Source organism: Haliotis cracherodii, unplaced genomic scaffold (genome assembly GCF_022045235.1).
Source record: "Haliotis cracherodii isolate W230 unplaced genomic scaffold, xgHalCrac1.p SCAF_23, whole genome shotgun sequence".
In the NCBI taxonomy this organism is placed as follows: domain Eukaryota; kingdom Metazoa; phylum Mollusca; class Gastropoda; order Lepetellida; family Haliotidae; genus Haliotis; species Haliotis cracherodii.
The window spans coordinates 7843332-7862026 of NW_027266279.1; the positions used below are offsets into that span (position 1 = coordinate 7843332).

Consider the following 18695-nt stretch of genomic DNA (forward strand, 5'->3'; position numbering starts at 1 on the left):
ATTGTTCTGCAGTCAGGTTAACTCTTATCAGGGGTCTTATGATATCCCTGGGATTTTAAATAATATCCCACAAATATTTGCTCTCAAATATGTTATAATATACCCAGGATTTTACATAATATAAAGCATAAACCCACTCACTCATAAAATATCTCGGGATTTTATTAATACAACCTGTGTTTATATTGTAACATATGAATGTTTCTCTCTTGAAATTTATTTTGCATTTGAAGACGATGTAATGAAATGTAAAATCAAATGACAAATGATTTCTTTATAATGGATAAAGATCGAAAATGGATTGAACATGCAGCCATCGTGTCTGCAGCCCAGTGAGTGTACCACTAGGCTAGAGGCACAAATAAACCACAATAAACCGTACGCCAGCAACAGATATTACATGCCCATTTCATCAGGTTCATGGAAAGTATGTTTGAAACATAAAAATGTTGATAAATAGTGTTTAAAGTTTCTTTTTTTTAGTTTAATATGACATCAACACTTGTCTTTGTTGACCCAAAATTCATAAAAAGTCTATTATTGCATATTGAAACTGATGTCCAACAAAATGTGAGACAGAACCATCAGCGTTCATGTCAGTAGTTCTGTATCCTGTTCCTGAGAATATTTTACAAAAACTTTCAAAGTGTAAATTTGTAAAGTGTTATCAAATCAGAAGACTCAGAAACAAATTTTTAGCAGGTAAGGTTGTTTTGGGAGTACTGAGACAGTATCAAGCACACAACACTCAAGCTCTAGTGATATCACCGTTGGTTTCTTTCATGAACTATGTAATTTGATTGGTCAACTTTTTTTAGTTTCATATCATTAGAACCACATTCAAAACAAAGTTAAGGTGGCCAATGGGTCCAAGAATAGATCCAGATTTTACTTGACTTACAAAACACCGGATCCACAGGACCCCTAAATCATTTCAAGGGTCCTGAAAGGATACATATGGGGTCCTGTCTGTAAAGTAATGACATGGTGTTGTGTATTGTGCCGTAACAATTGATAAATGATCTTGTCGCATAAAACCCTTAATATATCATAATACAATGAAACTAATACAACGGACAATCGAGCATCTCTTCTCCACTGAAAGGAAATATTTCCTTTTTTAAATTACAAAATAATGGGGAGTTGGCCATCCCTTTGTGTGTCTGCTGTGAAAACCTAGAATGTACTCACTTTTCCATGTTGGCAATAGACATGTTGTCCTCCTCTGATGTCTTGGCTAGCACCTTAGACTTGGGTTTTCCTTTTGACTGCAACATAACATGTAAATAAAGGATCATCGTGATCAACAACTTCTTTATTACAATTAGGAGCAACGTTTCGGTGTGGTTTCCGGAAATTTTTTTTTTTCGAAACAAAGAATCAACAAATCGAGAAAAACAGTCAAGGCGTCATGTTTATTCACTTTGAGTAAGCTTTTGAATGGTATTATTATGTGTATAGTTATAAACACGCTACATTTCAAAGAGTGAAAATTCTCAAGAACTTGAATACGTTCTCCTTTGTCAACACAAATAATGCCGGTGTCATGCAAGGGACAGGAATTGATTGAAATCTGTTCAGAATACCTTCTGCATTTCAAAAAGTAGAGTTTTAATGATTGAAATACGATTTATATTTGACAGTAATGTCTTTTCAGTTACAGCTGAAATGGTTCGTCCTATGTGAATAGGACGAAATGTTAGTGTAATCCACCAGTCAGCTAGGACGCACATAAAAAACACCTGAACCTCATTTACATTCATTCAGATGGTCTCTCCTATAAGAGACAAGCTAAATATATACGAGGGCCATTCAATATATAACCAGCCTAAGTTTTTTATCAGATCTTAACGGTTGCATGCTTGTCACATACTGTGAACCAATGTATGTCACGTGCATAGACAAAGTTTCACTGAGGAAATTGTATTTGAAGTCACACACGTGATCTATAAAGATGGCAAGGTAGATTCTGCCAAATTTTCGTCAAAGGTTGAACACAGGGCTGTTATTAGGTACCTCTACTAAAGGGAAACCGGGAAAGGAGATACATGATGAATTGTCAGATGTTTATGGTGACAGTGCACCTTCGTATGCACAGGTCAAATTCTGGGTTGCAGAATTTAAGAGGAGTCGGGTGAACCTGGAAGATGAGCCACACCCTGGCAGGCCTGGAGAGGTGACCAATGACCAAACCAGTGAAGCTGTGAGACAACTGGTTGTCAAAGACAGGCGAATGAAGGTGTCAGAAATGGCCAAAGTTTAAGACTCAACCATCGGCTGGCAAAGTCATGGCAGCCATCTTTTGGGATACCAAAGGGGTCTTGCTCATTGACTACTTGCCACGTGGCCAGACTATTACTGGAGAGTACTACTCCGATCTCCTGGACCGTTTGCGGACTGCTATTCTTGCCAAACGTCGTGGAAAGATCACAACATGATAATGCCAGAGTGCACACCTGTCGACTTGCGGTTGCAGCAGTGAAGCGGAACGGGTTCAAAGTATTGCCTCATCCACCCTACTCACCAGACCTGGCACCAAGCGACTACTTTCTCTTCCCAAACTTGAAAAAAAAACTGCGTGGACGTCATTTCCGGTCCGATGATGAACTCACGACAGCAGTGGAGGGGTGGTTACACGAACAACCCCATGGTTTCTATCACAACGGGCTTTTAGCTCTCACACATCGCTGGACAAAGTACATAGACCTCAATGGTGATAATGTGGAAAAAGAAGAAGTGAGGAGCAGTAGCATAAAGGTTAGGCTGGTTATATATTGAATGGCCCTCGTACACTGAGTGTGTATTTGTACATGATTATAGTAATAAAACCTAAAAACTGTGATGTACATCAAAGTATACAGTCACGCTATGTTATCATACCTCCATATCAAAATGATGGTTCAAGTGAAATAAATTTCTGAGCAGGAGAATAAATCCCTTATACCCCCCTTTGAACCAAAAAGATTCACTCCCTTCAAAGAAGTAACACAACATGAGAAAGTAGTAGTGAGTGAGTGACCTGGGTTTAACGCCGCTTTTAACAGTATTCCAGTTATATCGCGGCATGTCAGCTTAATGTGGGAGGAAAGCCCAAAGTGATGCAGGTCTCAGATGGTTCCTACTTTGATGAAACCCAAGAGCACGGGTAAGGTGCTGACAAACCTAGGAACATAATCAGGAATTCGAACCCATCATCATTGGTTCCCTTTGTGCCCAAGGGACACAACTCTGCACAGAGAATTGCAGCACCTCGGACAACTGGGTCACCCCAATCCCCGACATAGATATGGAACACTTACTTGGGTTAATGGCAGCCAAAGGACAGTTTTCCCAACATTTACTTTCGAAATTGAACTGCTATTGCTCCTGTGGCATGAAGCCATGAACAATTCAACATACCAAGATTCACTTTTTGGCCTCATGAACCTTCATCAATACTTAACTGACTTGTACACACAATATCCCTGCATCTCCCGGGAAAGTTGCAGCCCTCCAAGCTTAATTTTTGCTCAGGTAGCCACTGGCTCGAAGAAGTCTTATTTTAGATGCCTTTTAAAATGTAGGGCGTCATCAGAAACATGATTTCAAACACTGCTTTTTACACAAAGAACTAACCAGCATCCTGGGTGATGGCGGAACAGTGTATACAAGTACTGACATTGAAACCCTTCTTTCTTTACCTTAGCAGGCCCCCCTGCTCCCTTCTTGGCACCTTTCACCATGGACTGGTCGATGGGCTGCAAGGACACTTATCATTAGCAACACTACAGAAATAAACCGCAAGTCAAACTCAATGTCAAAATCAATGTAGGAGACCTCTCTGATCTAATAAACACTCCACAGGTTTGCCTGTTTGTTGTTTGACACCACACTCAGCAATATTCCAGCTGTATGACGGTCGCCTGCAAATAATTGCCTCTTGACCAGACAATCCAGTGATTGATATCATGAGCATTGATCCACTCAATTCAATTCATGCATCACCCAAGTCAGCGAGCCTGACCACCGAATCTATAGGTCATCTCTTATGACAAGCATGGGTTGCTGAGGACTTATTCTACCACTAGCCACCATCAGCATATCGCCATTTGAACACTTCAACCACGAGGCTACCCCACCTCCCCCATAAAGTCGGTGAACAAACCACTAAGAGACAAACATAAACAGTCTCAATGTGCTGAGGAAGTGATCAAAATTTCATGACCAAAAGTGTGACAATCTTATTAAAATCAGATCTTAGTTCTCGCTGCCGCTAAACAAAGATCTGAGTACATCCCATTACGGGTCACATCAGACCAACCTTTCGCGAACTCTGACCGACCAATGGAATTACTGAGAAGAAGTTGACATTAGCCAATCAAAAGGTAGCTTTCTCGTGCTTTACGGCACTAATTTCAAATTGGCGACAACGCTTCGAAACATTTTGACAAATTCTCGCTTAAAAATTTGAAACCTGAACAAAAGAACATTCTCGAATGGCTAATATATGGTCTAGATTGTATAGATTCAGTCGTTAAGCCCGTAACTATCGTTCGGAATACCCTGTTTTAAAGTTTTCAAGGCTGCATGATGAGAAATCACATTCTGACTGTCATTTTCATAATCTGGTAAGCGACGCTCTGATTGGTCGTCTGAAAGGTCGTTCTGACGTGACCCCTAATGGAAGGTCCTCAGATCTTTGTTTAGCGGTATCGAGAAGTAAGATTTGATTAAAATGAGATTGAAAGTGTGATGGACACTGGTTCTGTTTTGAAGCCTCTTCAAACTGTTTGATCATACGACTTTAAATGAGCCATTTCTCTCAGCTCCCCTCTGTTATTTCTTCAAGAACACATAGCAACAACTTTCCATTTTTAATAATTTCAATCTCATTTCCAGTGTAGATAATGGCAGATTACATAGCATTTCAACAAATATAATAGGGTTGAACATGCTCGTGAAGGCAACAAAGAACGAGATATGATCAATGTACATGGTGAGGGGAAGGTTTATGTAAGGCAACTGTTCTTTAAAATTGGTTTACGGATTCTGGCTTTAAAAAAAAGGATCCAAAATAATGCCTGAAAAGCAATATTTTGTATTATTCCATTGAATGCAAAATTAGGAATTCACAGACATAATTAACACTGCACACATGGCAACATATTTAAGGACAGAAAAACAAAAAAGTATCTGAAATGTCATTTTAACAATATCTTTTCCCCTCTACTGACCTGAACTTGTCACAAAAATCCGCAAACCAAGAAAAACAAAGTCTAGCCTTACGAGAAGGAATTGTGAGTGGACACACATCTTCACAGTGCAAGTATAATGACAACTCAACTCCTACTGAGGAAATTCAGGGTTCGGAATAGCAAAAGTCCACTAGTCCGAGAGTAATGAAAATCTCAAAGTGACATTTCCTTGTAAAACTACCAGTTTTCAATTGATGGCAAATTGGTAGCACATCATTTCTGCAGTTTAGTGAAAATGAAAATGAATTTCTAACCTTGATATGCAGTAAAACAGTTTCATCGGTGAAAATATAAAAAATCATCCATATGTCCTGGAGTTTAAGTTGAACAATTAATCATATTTGCAATATCGTTTTAGTAAATTTCAAATACTAATCATAACTTGCATGGTTTCATACACAGAGTGAGTTGGTTTGTTGTTTAAGTCCGCACTCAGCAATATTCCAGCGATATGAAGGCGGTCTGTAAATAATCAAGTCTGGACCAGACAATCCAGTGATTGACATCATGAACATCAATCCACGCTATTGGGATACGATGACATGGATCAACCAAGTCAGCGAGCCTGACCACCCGATCCCGTTAGTCGCCTCTTACGACATGCATAGTCGCCTTTTACGGCAAGCATTGGTTGCTGAAGACCTATTCTACCCCGGATCTTCACAGGTCTCCTACACAGAATAATAACATGTTGTCATGAAGACGTCAAGTTGAAATCAGTGGTTTTCCTTGTTTTTACAAAATAAACATTTAATTTTTTTTTAATATAACCTGAAAGTCTATCTGTCCACAATAAAATGTTACCAGTAATCCTGGCTTAAAAAACACTGAATCAGTGGGGACACAGGACAAGATGACGTGGACATCGTTTACCATTTATTTGTTACACGTACAAGGAGTTTTCGATTCCCAGTAAAAGTTGAGCAGCATTTCTAACACTTAAACACAACACTGTGGAAGGTGCGATCAAATTAATCACTTTTTCCTCAGCATTTTCCTGTGTCTGTAACTTCTTCTGCATGTTGCAATGGGAATGTCAATGAATGCAAAACAAGATGATAATATTTTTACACATCAGTGACAGAAAATTCCAGAACAGATGAATCAATCATAATAAATGGACTTTTAAATGCAATGATAACTATGACAACGAAACAACAATACACGACTACACAGACAGGATAAGGTCATATTAAAATGCAAAATGCAAAAAATTGTTTGCTGTTTGATGCCATATTCCAGGAATATTCCAGCCTAATGATGGCAGCCTGCAAATAATTGAGTCTGGATCAGGCAATCCAGTGACTGACATCATGAGCATTGAGCACCAGGGTACAATGACAGACACCATCCAGTCCAAACAGTGGCCTCATATGACAAACACATATTACTGGGATTGTCTGGTCAGACAATCGACCAAGTCACCCACACCATCCAATCCATTCGCCTGCCTCATACGACAAACACAGGTTTCTGGGAGTGGTTCAAACCTGAATCCTGATATGTGTCCAATATCACCTTCATCCCAGGTTGCAAGACATGTAAATGTTATTTAGTAGTGAGAGACAGGATTTATCTAGGATCCTAAACTTAATGCCCATGGCAGGCAAACTGGGGAAAAAATAAAATTATTCTGTTCAAAATCGGAATTTTTTAAAAGCTTTTATTTTCCTAAATTCGGAGGTATCTTAACATTGCAATGATGTAAAAACAAGCATTAGAGCCTCTGAGGTATACAGTAATACCTCTACAAAGTTGTAACTAGATTATATAACTATATGAATTCCAATTTGGGAATTTTGACAGGCATTTGCTGCAGACTTAGGGCCAGAATATCGGCCTGAGCAAATCTAGAGAAACCCCCGACAGATTAAGCTTGCCCTTGGACTTGATCTGTGTTCATATTACATGTCTGAAAACTGAAGTTGGTTTAAATCCATTCATGTTTGTTGAATTTATTCAGAAACTGTTTTCAGGCCAGTTGTATTTGTAGTGTTCTTGACCTTGTGGCCTCTAACCAGTCTGGCTGAATATCGTGAAGTGAGTGAATTAGTCAGTCGTGCAACAACTGCATAACACCATGACAGTATTACCAACAACATAACCAATCTAATATCTCTTGAATATGAGTAATTCATCATATATTAACCAACATGAAAGGAATTCACGTTTCCTTTGTTTGTGACTATAGAACTTGATAAGTCCTTACACTTGGCTTCAAATTCTTTCGTCTGTGTATAAGCCCATACACTAATACTTTCATTCATGAAACATCCACCAAACAGTTGGCTAAAAAGTCTGGGTTAAACACTTTTATTTATGGCTGCACATATTGCCTGACATGATCATCCCATCTTCCTGAAACTAACACTAACGAGTGGACATTAGTGAAGGATATTGGCCTGACTTTCGTCTTGCAATTTATTGCAATAATGCTTCATGTATACGTAATGCGATACGTACCACAATATATTGCATGTGTTCATTCATATGTAATTTGTTATGAACCTTAATAAAGATAAACTTTCCAAGCACATTTCTGACAACATGTCATCAGCCATTTTGTTGGATGCTACTACAGTCACAAAGCATGCGTAATAGACACATGACATATAGGAAGCTGGTGGCGAATAGTTTCACTTTTCTCAATCACAGGAATCAAGTTGCTTACTTCTGAATTCGATAATTTCATTTCAAGTAGTCACTTATGCAAACTTTGCCGTCAAGATGAAATATTCATGATTTTGAAAAAACACAATATTCCTGTATTTTCCATACATATTCATTAGTATTACATATATTGGTATTAGTGGTAATACCACGCACCTCTAGCTGACACTCACCGCTTTTCCGGACGCCATGTCCTTCAGTTGCTGCAGCTGCTTCTGTAGGGCTTCGATCTCCGCGTGCTTCCTGGCCTCATCCTCAGCTCTCTGTTTCTGTAAGGCAACTCACTAGCTCTAGAAATGTTCAACAAATATGTTTGTTGTTGAACTCAGCAATATTCGAGCTCCATGACGACCTGTAAATGAGCGAATCTGGGCAGACAATCCAGTGACTGATATTGTAAACAACGATCCACGCTGTCAGGGGACTAGGCAACACTTTCAACCAAGCCTTACTATCCGATACATTTGGTTGCCTCTTATGTTATGTTTGTTTGATTCTTGTTCGTTGTTTAACGTCTCACTCAGTAATATTACAGTTTGGAAATAATAGTCTGGACCAGACAATCCAGTGACTGAAATCATGAGCATCAATCTATGCAACTGGGAAAATATATATTTTAATTATTTTACAAGAAATAGCATGTTCCGTGTAGTAGGTCATTGGTATAACAGCCCTTTAACTGCGTCAAAACTGAAAATCTGTGACGAACTGCATTATAGTTTGGAGTATAATTGTTTATCACATGAAATAATTTTGTTCTCACCAAGTTACCATCCTACTTGTGCCAACTTTTACAAGCTTCATAGCCTGTTTGCAACCAGAATCACTGAGGTATTACTGTACATCGCCTAAACAAATTGATCAAATGCACATGATAAACTAAAATGTTACTTCGAAAAGGTGAATTATAATGAAGTTCCACCAGTGGCTATTACGAGCTATGTTCCCACAATGGCCTCATACAACAAGCACAGGTGACTGGGATTGTCTGGTCAGACAATCAACCAAGTCACTGACACCATCAAGTCCACACAGTGGCCTCATACAACAAGCACAGGTGACTGGGATTGTCTGGTCAGACAATCAACCAAGTCACGGACACCATCAAGTCCACACAGTGGCCTCATACGACCAGCACAGGTGACTGGGATTGTCTGGTCAGACAATCAACCAAGTCACTGACACCATCAAGTCCACACAGTGGCCTCATACAACAAGCACAGGTGACTGGGATTGTCTGGTCAGACAATCAACCAAGTCACTGACACCATCAAGTCCATACTGTGGCCTCATACAACCAGCACAGGTGACTGGGATTGTCTGGTCAGACAATCAACCAAGTCACGGACACCATCAAGTCCACACAGTGGCCTCATACAACCAGCACAGGTGGCTGGGATTGTCTGGTCAGACAATCAACCAAGTCACTAACACCATCAAGTCCACACAGTGGCCTCATACGACCAGCACAGGTGGCTGGGATTGTCTGGTCAGACAATCAACCAAGTCACTAACACCATCACGTCCACACAGTGGCCTCATACGACCAGCACAGGTGGCTGGGATTGTCTGGTCAGACAATCAACCAAGTCACGGACACCATCAAGTCCTTTTAGTGGCCTCATACGACAAGCACAGGTGACTGGGATTGTCTGGTCAGACAATCAACCAAGTCACAGACACCATCAAGTCCTCACAGTGGCCTCATCACAGGTGACTGGGATTGTCTGGTCAGACAATCAACCAAGTCACAGACACCATCAAGTCCTCACAGTGGCCTCATCACAGGTGACTGGGATTGTCTGGTCAGACAATCAACCAAGTCACGGACACCTAGTTCAGCACACTATGATATTCATACTATTATCCTATGTACTGTGTACCACTGTGAGTGGCTTATGGTAAAATAAAGAACTGGAACTTGGCAAGTGTTAGCCCACAGGCTGGTGTGGAAAGGGTCACATCTTTTCAGCAGATTTTAGTGTTATTATATGAACTTTCGTCAGCTGGGCTTATGAGACCAAACAGAAATTACTGGACTTGGGCAGCTTCAGACTTGAGGCTGAGGTCGCAGACTGATAAAGGGTTTTTTGGAGGACTTGGATGAAACTAGCTGGATCTGAGCTTAGCTTTCTTAAACTACAGCAACCTACGGTTATAACGAGCTCAAAGGACCACTAATTTTAATTTGTAATAACCGTAGTTCGTTATAAGCATATGTACAACATATATACAGCAAATGGACGGGACCAAGAAATAGTTTGTTACAAACGTGTTCATTATAAACAAAGTTACTGTACTTGGGCATCAGGTCCACACCAGCAGATCTCCTAGTGTACTTTGTGTGTATACAGAGATAGAAGGCAAACATATGGAGAAACGCATCCCACAAATATATGTGAGAATATATTCATGTATATAAGATAGCTACGAGAAAAAACATTCCTGGGAGAAAAAATGTTTCTCAAATAAAGTTAACAACAAATACATTTTTTAGATTATACAACAGGATTTCTTATAAACAAAAATGTTGTTTATTCCTTTTTGCATCTTCTGTGGATGTTTGCTTATAATACCATGCATTTTTAATACCATGCACTATTAATACCATGCATTTTTAATACCATGCACTATTAATACCATGCACTTTTAATTCCATGCACTTTTAATACCATGCACTTTTAATATCATACACTTTTAATACATGCACTTTTAATACCATACACTTTTAATAGCATGCATTTTTAATACTATTCACTATTAATAACATGCACTTTTAACACATGCACTTTTAATACCATACAATTTTAAATTTTTAATACATGCTCTTTTAATACCATGCATTATAAATAACCTGCAGTTTTAACACATGCCCTTTTAATACCATCCACGTTTAATACCATACACTTTCCCCAAGAGTGACTCACACCAGAGAATAAAGATTGTAGAAATTTGAGAATTACATTGCATCACCCACTCTACAATGCCTCCCAACGTGAAGAGGCATTTTGCTTCACCACTAACAAGTGCTACATGGAGCGACTTAAACACATGCAAAAATGATAGGATACCAGTAAGTGCCAATGATAATTTTATTCATTAGAAACAAAATTAATTATGATACAGATAGGGACAAAAATATGTTAAAGAAGAAACTGCTACACACTCGGCTCTGGTGCAAGTCACCTCTAAAGTTTTTGAAAAGAGTCAAAATGTCTAGTAGCAAATCGTGCAATAACTTCCAAGATTGCAAAAGTTTTTTTTCACTCAAGACTGAGCACCCTGGCATATATTTACACATTTGGAATGCATATCGGATATTTATATCTTTGGTCATCACTTCATACAGGCCACAAAATACTAATTACTTATTTGTCTGAATCAAAACCTGCAGAAAAAAGGATAGAGGCCAAACCAGCTATAAGAGCAGGATAAAGGCCACATCAGCTATTAAGAGCCTTTACTGGTAATATTGCAATTGAATATTCTAGCGTATTTTTCGAAAAACAAAAAGGACTGATGCATTCAATTTCTTATTTTTTTGCAGATTCTTGTGATCAACATGACAAAACTGAAAAAGCAAAATAAAGTGTTTCATAGAAATATCCACCAGGAAACTAGAAAAAACCCACTTGTTTCCATATAGATTCTATATAATTTTTCATAACGACAATCATATTTTTTTATCTTTTATTTCATTTAGAATAAACTTGTTTGTGAAACAGGAAAATAAATTGGTTTGACCAAATAATAACCTACTGAAAACTAAACAAACGTGATGACCAAGTAATTAATAGGTTGTGGCCTTGTTTTAATGCTATTAGATAGTGTTTGAAATGGTGAGGCAAGACTGACACATGCCTGGTGGTGGCGTTCATCTGCAACCAGAGACCATTTTCCCTCGGAAACCTACAGCGCTCTGTGTTATTTCAGTGTAGCAAAACCAGTCATGAAATCAGCTACAGGCACCTATCCATATATAGTTGGAAATTGGAAAAGCAATGTTTATTCCACAAAGACAGTAGTTTGTGTGCAGAGTGTTAACCTCAGTGTATGATTATAACAAGGGAGACACGTCTCTCCCTCGAGGTACAGATAATACATCTGCCAAGCAGTCCAGGGCCCACTTGCACAAAGCGATCTTAGCGCTAAGATGATCGTAACTCCCATACTTTAACATAGGCTTACGATAGTCTTAGCGCTAAGATCGCTTTGTGCAAGTGGGCCCAGGTAATTAGGCGAGAAAAATACTGAAAATTTTACGCATACTTGATAAAATTTAAGGCAATTTCAACTCTTTTAGTTGACGATCAAACTTGTTACATTAATTTTCGCTACACTGGAATGACATATATCTGTAGGGTTTAGCTCCGTGGAAATATTTCTGGTCTAAGATTGAATGTTAAGCTTTTAGGTGCGAAAACTTACAAACAAAGTTAGAAACAGTGGATACCATTAACTCCTGCATGATATCAAATCAATATTACTTTTTTTCAGCAATTTGTTGAAATTAATCTTAAGCAAGCATTTAATTCTGGGGGCCTGCTTCCAGACAAAACATGTGTTTTCTTTCCAAGGCCAAACAAGTTGCTTTTGACCAACAACATATTTCCATCAGTATTTCTAGTGTAAAGCTGAGGCAACAAGATTTTATTTCAAAATCCTTGGCCCCCAAGAATATTCACTGGTTGATCTGATATCTTAACAAAGCTGTACACTGAAGTGAGGAATTTTCCATCGGTTAATTTTCAGAAATTGATGACAAAATGTCCCAAATACATAATCCGCCCTCTCATATCACAGTGTGGCTTAGAAATTGATGGTATCCATATGGAATATACAAACATGATTAATCCAGACAACACAGTATTACAATAGACAGGTGATTATGTAAGAAGAAATGTCAGGTGAGAATGGGTAATAAATAGTGAACATGATAAACAGTGCGATCCACATTCTAACTGATTAACAAAGTACAAAACTGTTGAGACGTAGGCCTCACATGGCTGAAGGACCTTCTACCAAAGACCAAACAATCATGTGATCATGTACTCTTCGTGAAACATGATTCAATGTCAATACTCATGGAGAAACATGTACAAATTGGCAACTCAGTGTCTGTTCTAACATTTGTCAACTTCTACCTCCACAATATCAGAATCATTAAAGAGTAAGTGACTGTTGTTTTGTGCTGTAGTGCTCCGTATTCCAGGCCTATCACAGCGTTTTGTAAGTCTACATCAAGTGAGTGAGTGAGGTTTTACGCCGCTTTTAGCCATATTCCAGCAATATCATGGCGGGGGACACCAGAAACGGGCTTCAAAGATTATACCCATGTTGGGAATCAAACCCGTGTCTTCGGATGTGACGAGCAAACGCTTTAACTACTAGGCTACCCGACCTGGATGATTTACAAATTCAATGGTATTTGTGTACCGAATGCCGGACAATGTTTCATAATGTCTACATCACGTCTGGGCCAGGCAACACCAATCTCATTAAAATCAGATCTTAGTTCTCTCTATTGCTAAACAAAGATCTGAGGACATCCCATTACGGGTCACGTCAGAACGACCTTTCATCCAACCAATCAAAGTGTTGCTTACCAGATCATGAAAGTGGCAGTCGGAATGTGTTTTCTAATCATGCAACCTCGAAATGTTAACACGGGGTATTCCAAACAACAGTTACGGCCCATACGACTGATTCTGCCAAAATTATCGTCTATCTCTCACTTCCGTGGGATAAACATTTGAGGAGGCGTTGCACAGTACGTGGGAAGCACTGCCATACAATAGCAACTATATATTAGACATTCCGGAATGTTCGTTTGTTCACTTTCCAAAATTTTAATCGAGAACTGTGTCAATTTATTTTTCAAGCGCAGTCTGAAATGGTTGCCAGGTTGAAACAAGTGCCGTAGAGCTCGAGAAAGCTGCTTTCTTATTGGCTGATGTCGACTTTTTGTTTGTCATTTCAGTGGTCCGCCTAAGTTTGCAAAACGTCGTTCTGACGTGACCTGTAATGGGATGTCCTCAGATCTTTGTTTAGCGGCAGCCAGAACTTAGATCTGATTTTAATGAGATTGAGGCAACAGTTGAGTGACTGAGCAACAACCCATGCTGTAAGGGTAAGTACGTAGCCGTAGAAAGTCGAGTCTGTTTACGACGAGACCAGAGAACTAGCGTAACCCTTACTTCACTAGTCCTCAGTGTGTGTAGCTAGTCCTGCTTGAACAAGACGAAAATATTTACTATGTTTACATTTACATTATCTCTACATTTTACTGAATTAAAGTCCTCAAATGCTACAAGTAAATGAAGACTACCATCATTAAAAAGTTTTGCAATTGCAGAGAGTGAATCTACAAATATATTATTGACTAAATATTATTGATATTCTGTAAATTTCCTCCAACCATAGACTCCATGCAGAGCTAATCATGATTAATGTGTGCAAACAAACATGCAGTGCAGACATTACACAGTAATTAAATAGCATATTAGTTGACAAGGGATAGATTAGACAGACATGCAACATGATCTTGTATCGTATTGATTCTAAGACACAGATTACTGGGGACAATAAAACATTCACATTTATTTGGCATTTGGATTTTCTGCATCCTAGAAAACTGTGAACTCCTGAAACTACTGGTATATTAATTTCAACAATATTTCTGATACAGAAATGAATGTCACCTGTCCTTATTTTTCCTGTGTAGACGCTTAACATGTGCCAACAGTTATCCCATAACATAACTAAAGCCTTTCCCTGTGTAGCTGATTTAAACAAGTTGACCCTGATAAATTTGCTTTGTTTAATGCCGCACTCAGCAATATTCCAGCAATATGAGGGCTATTTGTAAATAATCAAGTCTGGACCAGACAATTCAGTGATTGACATCATGAGCATCAATCCACGCGATTAGGATACGATAGAATCAACCAAGGTCACCACCGACCCATTTAGTCACCACCAACTTGGATTCTCAAATCATTTGAATTCTCATAATATTGTTTGCCGTTGAACAGCAACATTAGGATACAATCAACTTAGTAAATTAATGAATTAAAATATAACTGAGTTTTCGTTAAACCTTCATTACATCAAGACAGGACAAACACAAGGTATGTTATAGATTCATAATGGATGGAAAACTGATATCACAGAAATGTATCAACGCTCGTCATGGACACGACTTGACTGGTTCAAAATGTCCATCCAGTTGCAAGATGTACCCACAGAGATGTGCATAAGAACCTAAAGTGGGTGGCGATGCGAATCTCAGCATGAAAAGAACCAATCCATACCAGTATATTGTATTGTCAACATCCAATCAATAAACACTTCATGTACATAAATTGTCTCCCTTTTAACACTTCATGTAGGTAACTTGCCTCCCTTTTCAAAACTTCATGTCAAGCTCCTTCCCAGCAGCGCATGACACCTTCGTTACACAATCGGTAACATCGCTGCCACCAATGTCGGCCATTACATGAATCTTGAAATTTGCCCTCTAACCCCAAATGTAGTAACGTTTATACTTTTATTCATGTCTTTGGGAATGCCATCACAGTTATTTTTGAACAGGTTTACGACTGACCATATTTCCCCGATGAATTTAACTTTTTGTTTGTTCGATCAGATTGGATCGAGATTGCAGATGAACAGAAAATCACCCAAATTACCTCTTACATTCTTACTATACCAATTACATGATAGTTGAAATTAAATAGAAATTCAAATAGACAAACAAGGAAAATAATTTAGTTAGGGTGAGAGTATTACGTGTCACGGCAGTCATCGCTTGTTTGTTAACGGTCCGTCAGTTGCGAGTTCAACTCCAAGCATGGCAATATCCCTTTCAGGAGCTTTAAAGTCATGTACATGTAAGTTGCCTCCCTTTACAATTCATGTATATAAGTTGTCTCCCTTTACAACACTTTATGTCCAGTCAAGTCCCGTTAATCCGACATCGATGGTTGCATATGATTTTGTCAGATTAACGAATATGTCGGATAAACGAAATTAAGTAGTATCAACGTTTGTGAAAAATAAAAAATAAAAATTCATATTGGTATGTCACTTTTTTGGAGGAATATGTTTTCTAAGTATGCAACCTCTAAAGTTTAACACAAAACAACTGTTACGGATTATATGACTTATTCAAAATACTTTAAAAGGCATAGTCTGGAATGGAAGTCGCAAGTTTGAAACTGGTACCGAAAACTTAAGAAAGCTGCTTTCTAAGTGGCTAACGTTGACTTCATGTTAGTCATTTCATTGGTTGGTCAAAGTTCGCGAAAGGTTGTTCTGATGTGACCTGTAATGGGATGTCCTCGGCAATAGCGAGAACTTTTTTTCTGATTTTAATGAGATTGAGGTATTCTAAGCATGTAATAAATCCTGTTTTCTTAACATAAAGCATTAATTGTTTATTGTTAAGCAAGTTTATCTCTGCAGCCGTCATAATATGCATCTACCAACCGAGTCGTCACACAGCAAAACACAGGCTGTGTACTCGCTGATCACTGTGTCGGATTAATGAGTGATTTTGGTAATTCGCTGCAAATAAGCTCTGTCGGAGTCGGAGTGCGAGACTGTTGGATGAACGGGTCTAAATAACACTGATTTAAACGGTTCCCATCATTAGTGTCGGATAAAGTCGATTGTCAGATTAACGAGTGTCGGATTAATGAGACTTGACTGTACATAAATTATCTCCCTTTACAAAACTTCATGTACGTATGCTGTCTCCCTTTACAATACTTTAATGTACATAAGTTATCTCTCTGTACAATACTTTGTGTACATAAGTTGTCTCCCATTCCCCCCACTGAATATACTTTATACAAACTGGTAGAAATCATTTCCTTGGGGGAATATATCAACAGCATGCAACCAATAAGGAAAACATACTACAATATTTACAAATATGTGTGCGTTTTACACAGCCGTATTTCATCAGCTGACTAAACAAGGCATCATCACTACACTGCATAGAGGCTGCATTAACATCTTCCCAAGGCAAGGGAGTTAACTGACTATATAAATCGCGTTTTCACCTTGCCAAACTTGGATGAAATTTCTGGGCTCGATCGTATCGAGACAAGTGACTATTACAAGTTATGTCCCTTCTATGTCCGTACTATTGACCAATCAGATTCCACCTCTCATATTACTTGCATTTCCTTCAAACAAAATGGTGGCGCCCAATCAAGATGATATGATCGATAGTCATGACCTATATAGAAATAAAACGGGTCTTACTTCGCGATGGGGTTCACACTATGTGAGCACCTTGATTAAAAATATCAAAATATTTGGAAAATATCTGTTGACATTACATTGACGGTACAAATACTTTGCAAATCCTGCAATTGAATGAAAAATGCACGGCAGAGAAAACTGATGTCGACTTCGATACATGATTTTGATTGGACTAAGCAAAGACCCGTTAGCCCAGGTAAAATACAAATCCATAATTCCAGCCTAGTTTGGCAAGGGTTGAAACTGAGTCAGCTAACTCCCTTGCCTCAGGAAGATGCCCCATCAAGGGGATGGATGATCGCCTAGACACACAGAGATGTGTCTGGACAGTGTCATAAGTGCCTTGATAATTAAGACACTGTATCTTCTTTCATTATCAACTCACTAATGTCAATGGCATAAGACCGGGAAGAAAAAAAATCAAATTTTGAAAACGGTTTCTTTGCTATGCTATAATGCTTCAAAAACAAAATGTATCTAGCCAGGTTAAGTCTCAGTTTGCAATATTTATAGAAGTAGTTGTTTTACTAGCACTAGTCATGAAATCAGACCTGTGCCACCTACATCTGACCTCTCAAGAAGACATTTTAAATGACAGCCCTACATTTCACAGGAGTATCCTTTAAGAATCATCTTGCAAACCTTACAGTTTCATCAAGAACAAAGGAAGCATGCAGTATCACCAAACACCTTGCAACCAGGTTAGTAAACTTAACGATATTTCACCTTCTGATCAGATTTACTGGGCTTGCCGTCCACCTTGTCAAAATATTCAAACAACTGTCGCCATAGAGTGTTCTTCCGCGTCTTCTCATCATCTGGGGGAAGAAAGTCCTTGACAGGGGCTCCTACTTCGCGGTACAGATTCTTGATGATTCTCTCGGAGACCTCTCGCACCTCTCCGGCATTGTGGTTCAGTGCTTCCACACAGAAAGGCATGAGGTTGTCAACGTTTAGCCCGCTGAAAAGACACAAATGTTTTATTCTCACACTAAATGTTATTGTCGTTTCAGCTAAAACAAAAGTATGACGACCATGTAGACAGTTGACCCTTGTTTGGACATGATGCCAGTACCTGGTAGAGAGACCCAGTTCCTTGTACAGTGTCTCCACAATCTCCAGTCGACTCTGTGCCAGCCGTGGCGCCATGTTGGGCTTGATGAGCTTCACACACTCATGAGGTACAACATTGGTAGGCTGCAATAGTAGCAGAACAACATGCAGAAATAAACAGGATACAATTATCTGTACACTCAGCAGTATTCCAGCTGAATGACAACAGCCTCTAAATAATGAAGTCTGGACCAGACAACCCAGTGATTGACATTATCATCAATGCCCCTCCCCATCAGCGTATGATGACATTCAGGGAACCATCCTGACCACCTGATCCATGTAGCTGACACACACACCAAGTCACTCAGCCTCACCACCTGATCCATGTAGCTGACACACACACCAAGTCACTCAGTCTCACCACCTGATCCATGTAGCTGACACACACACCAAGTCACTCAG

General features: G+C 39.0%; 1 protein-coding gene across 6 annotated transcripts in view; it reads right to left on the bottom strand.

Annotated features, from left to right (window-relative positions):
• The window catches only part of LOC139471560 (centrosomal protein of 104 kDa-like), a 66230-nt gene that overhangs the window by 11750 nt on the left and 35785 nt on the right, over nucleotides 1–18695 (bottom strand). For 4 of the 6 annotated variants that reach the window (XM_071253937.1, XM_071253936.1, XM_071253934.1 and 1 more), the window contains 6 exons: nucleotides 18253–18374; nucleotides 17904–18138; nucleotides 8078–8173; nucleotides 6214–6249; nucleotides 3681–3737; nucleotides 1192–1268 (listed from right to left, as the gene is read on the bottom strand). In XM_071253937.1, coding sequence (XP_071110038.1) covers nucleotides 1192–1268; nucleotides 3681–3737; nucleotides 6214–6249; nucleotides 8078–8173; nucleotides 17904–18138; nucleotides 18253–18374 — 623 coding nt within the window. The remainder of the gene's footprint in view (nucleotides 1–1191; nucleotides 1269–3680; nucleotides 3738–6213; nucleotides 6250–8077; nucleotides 8174–17903; nucleotides 18139–18252; nucleotides 18375–18695) is intronic. The other 2 variants (XM_071253938.1, XM_071253932.1) reach the window with 1 other exon arrangement.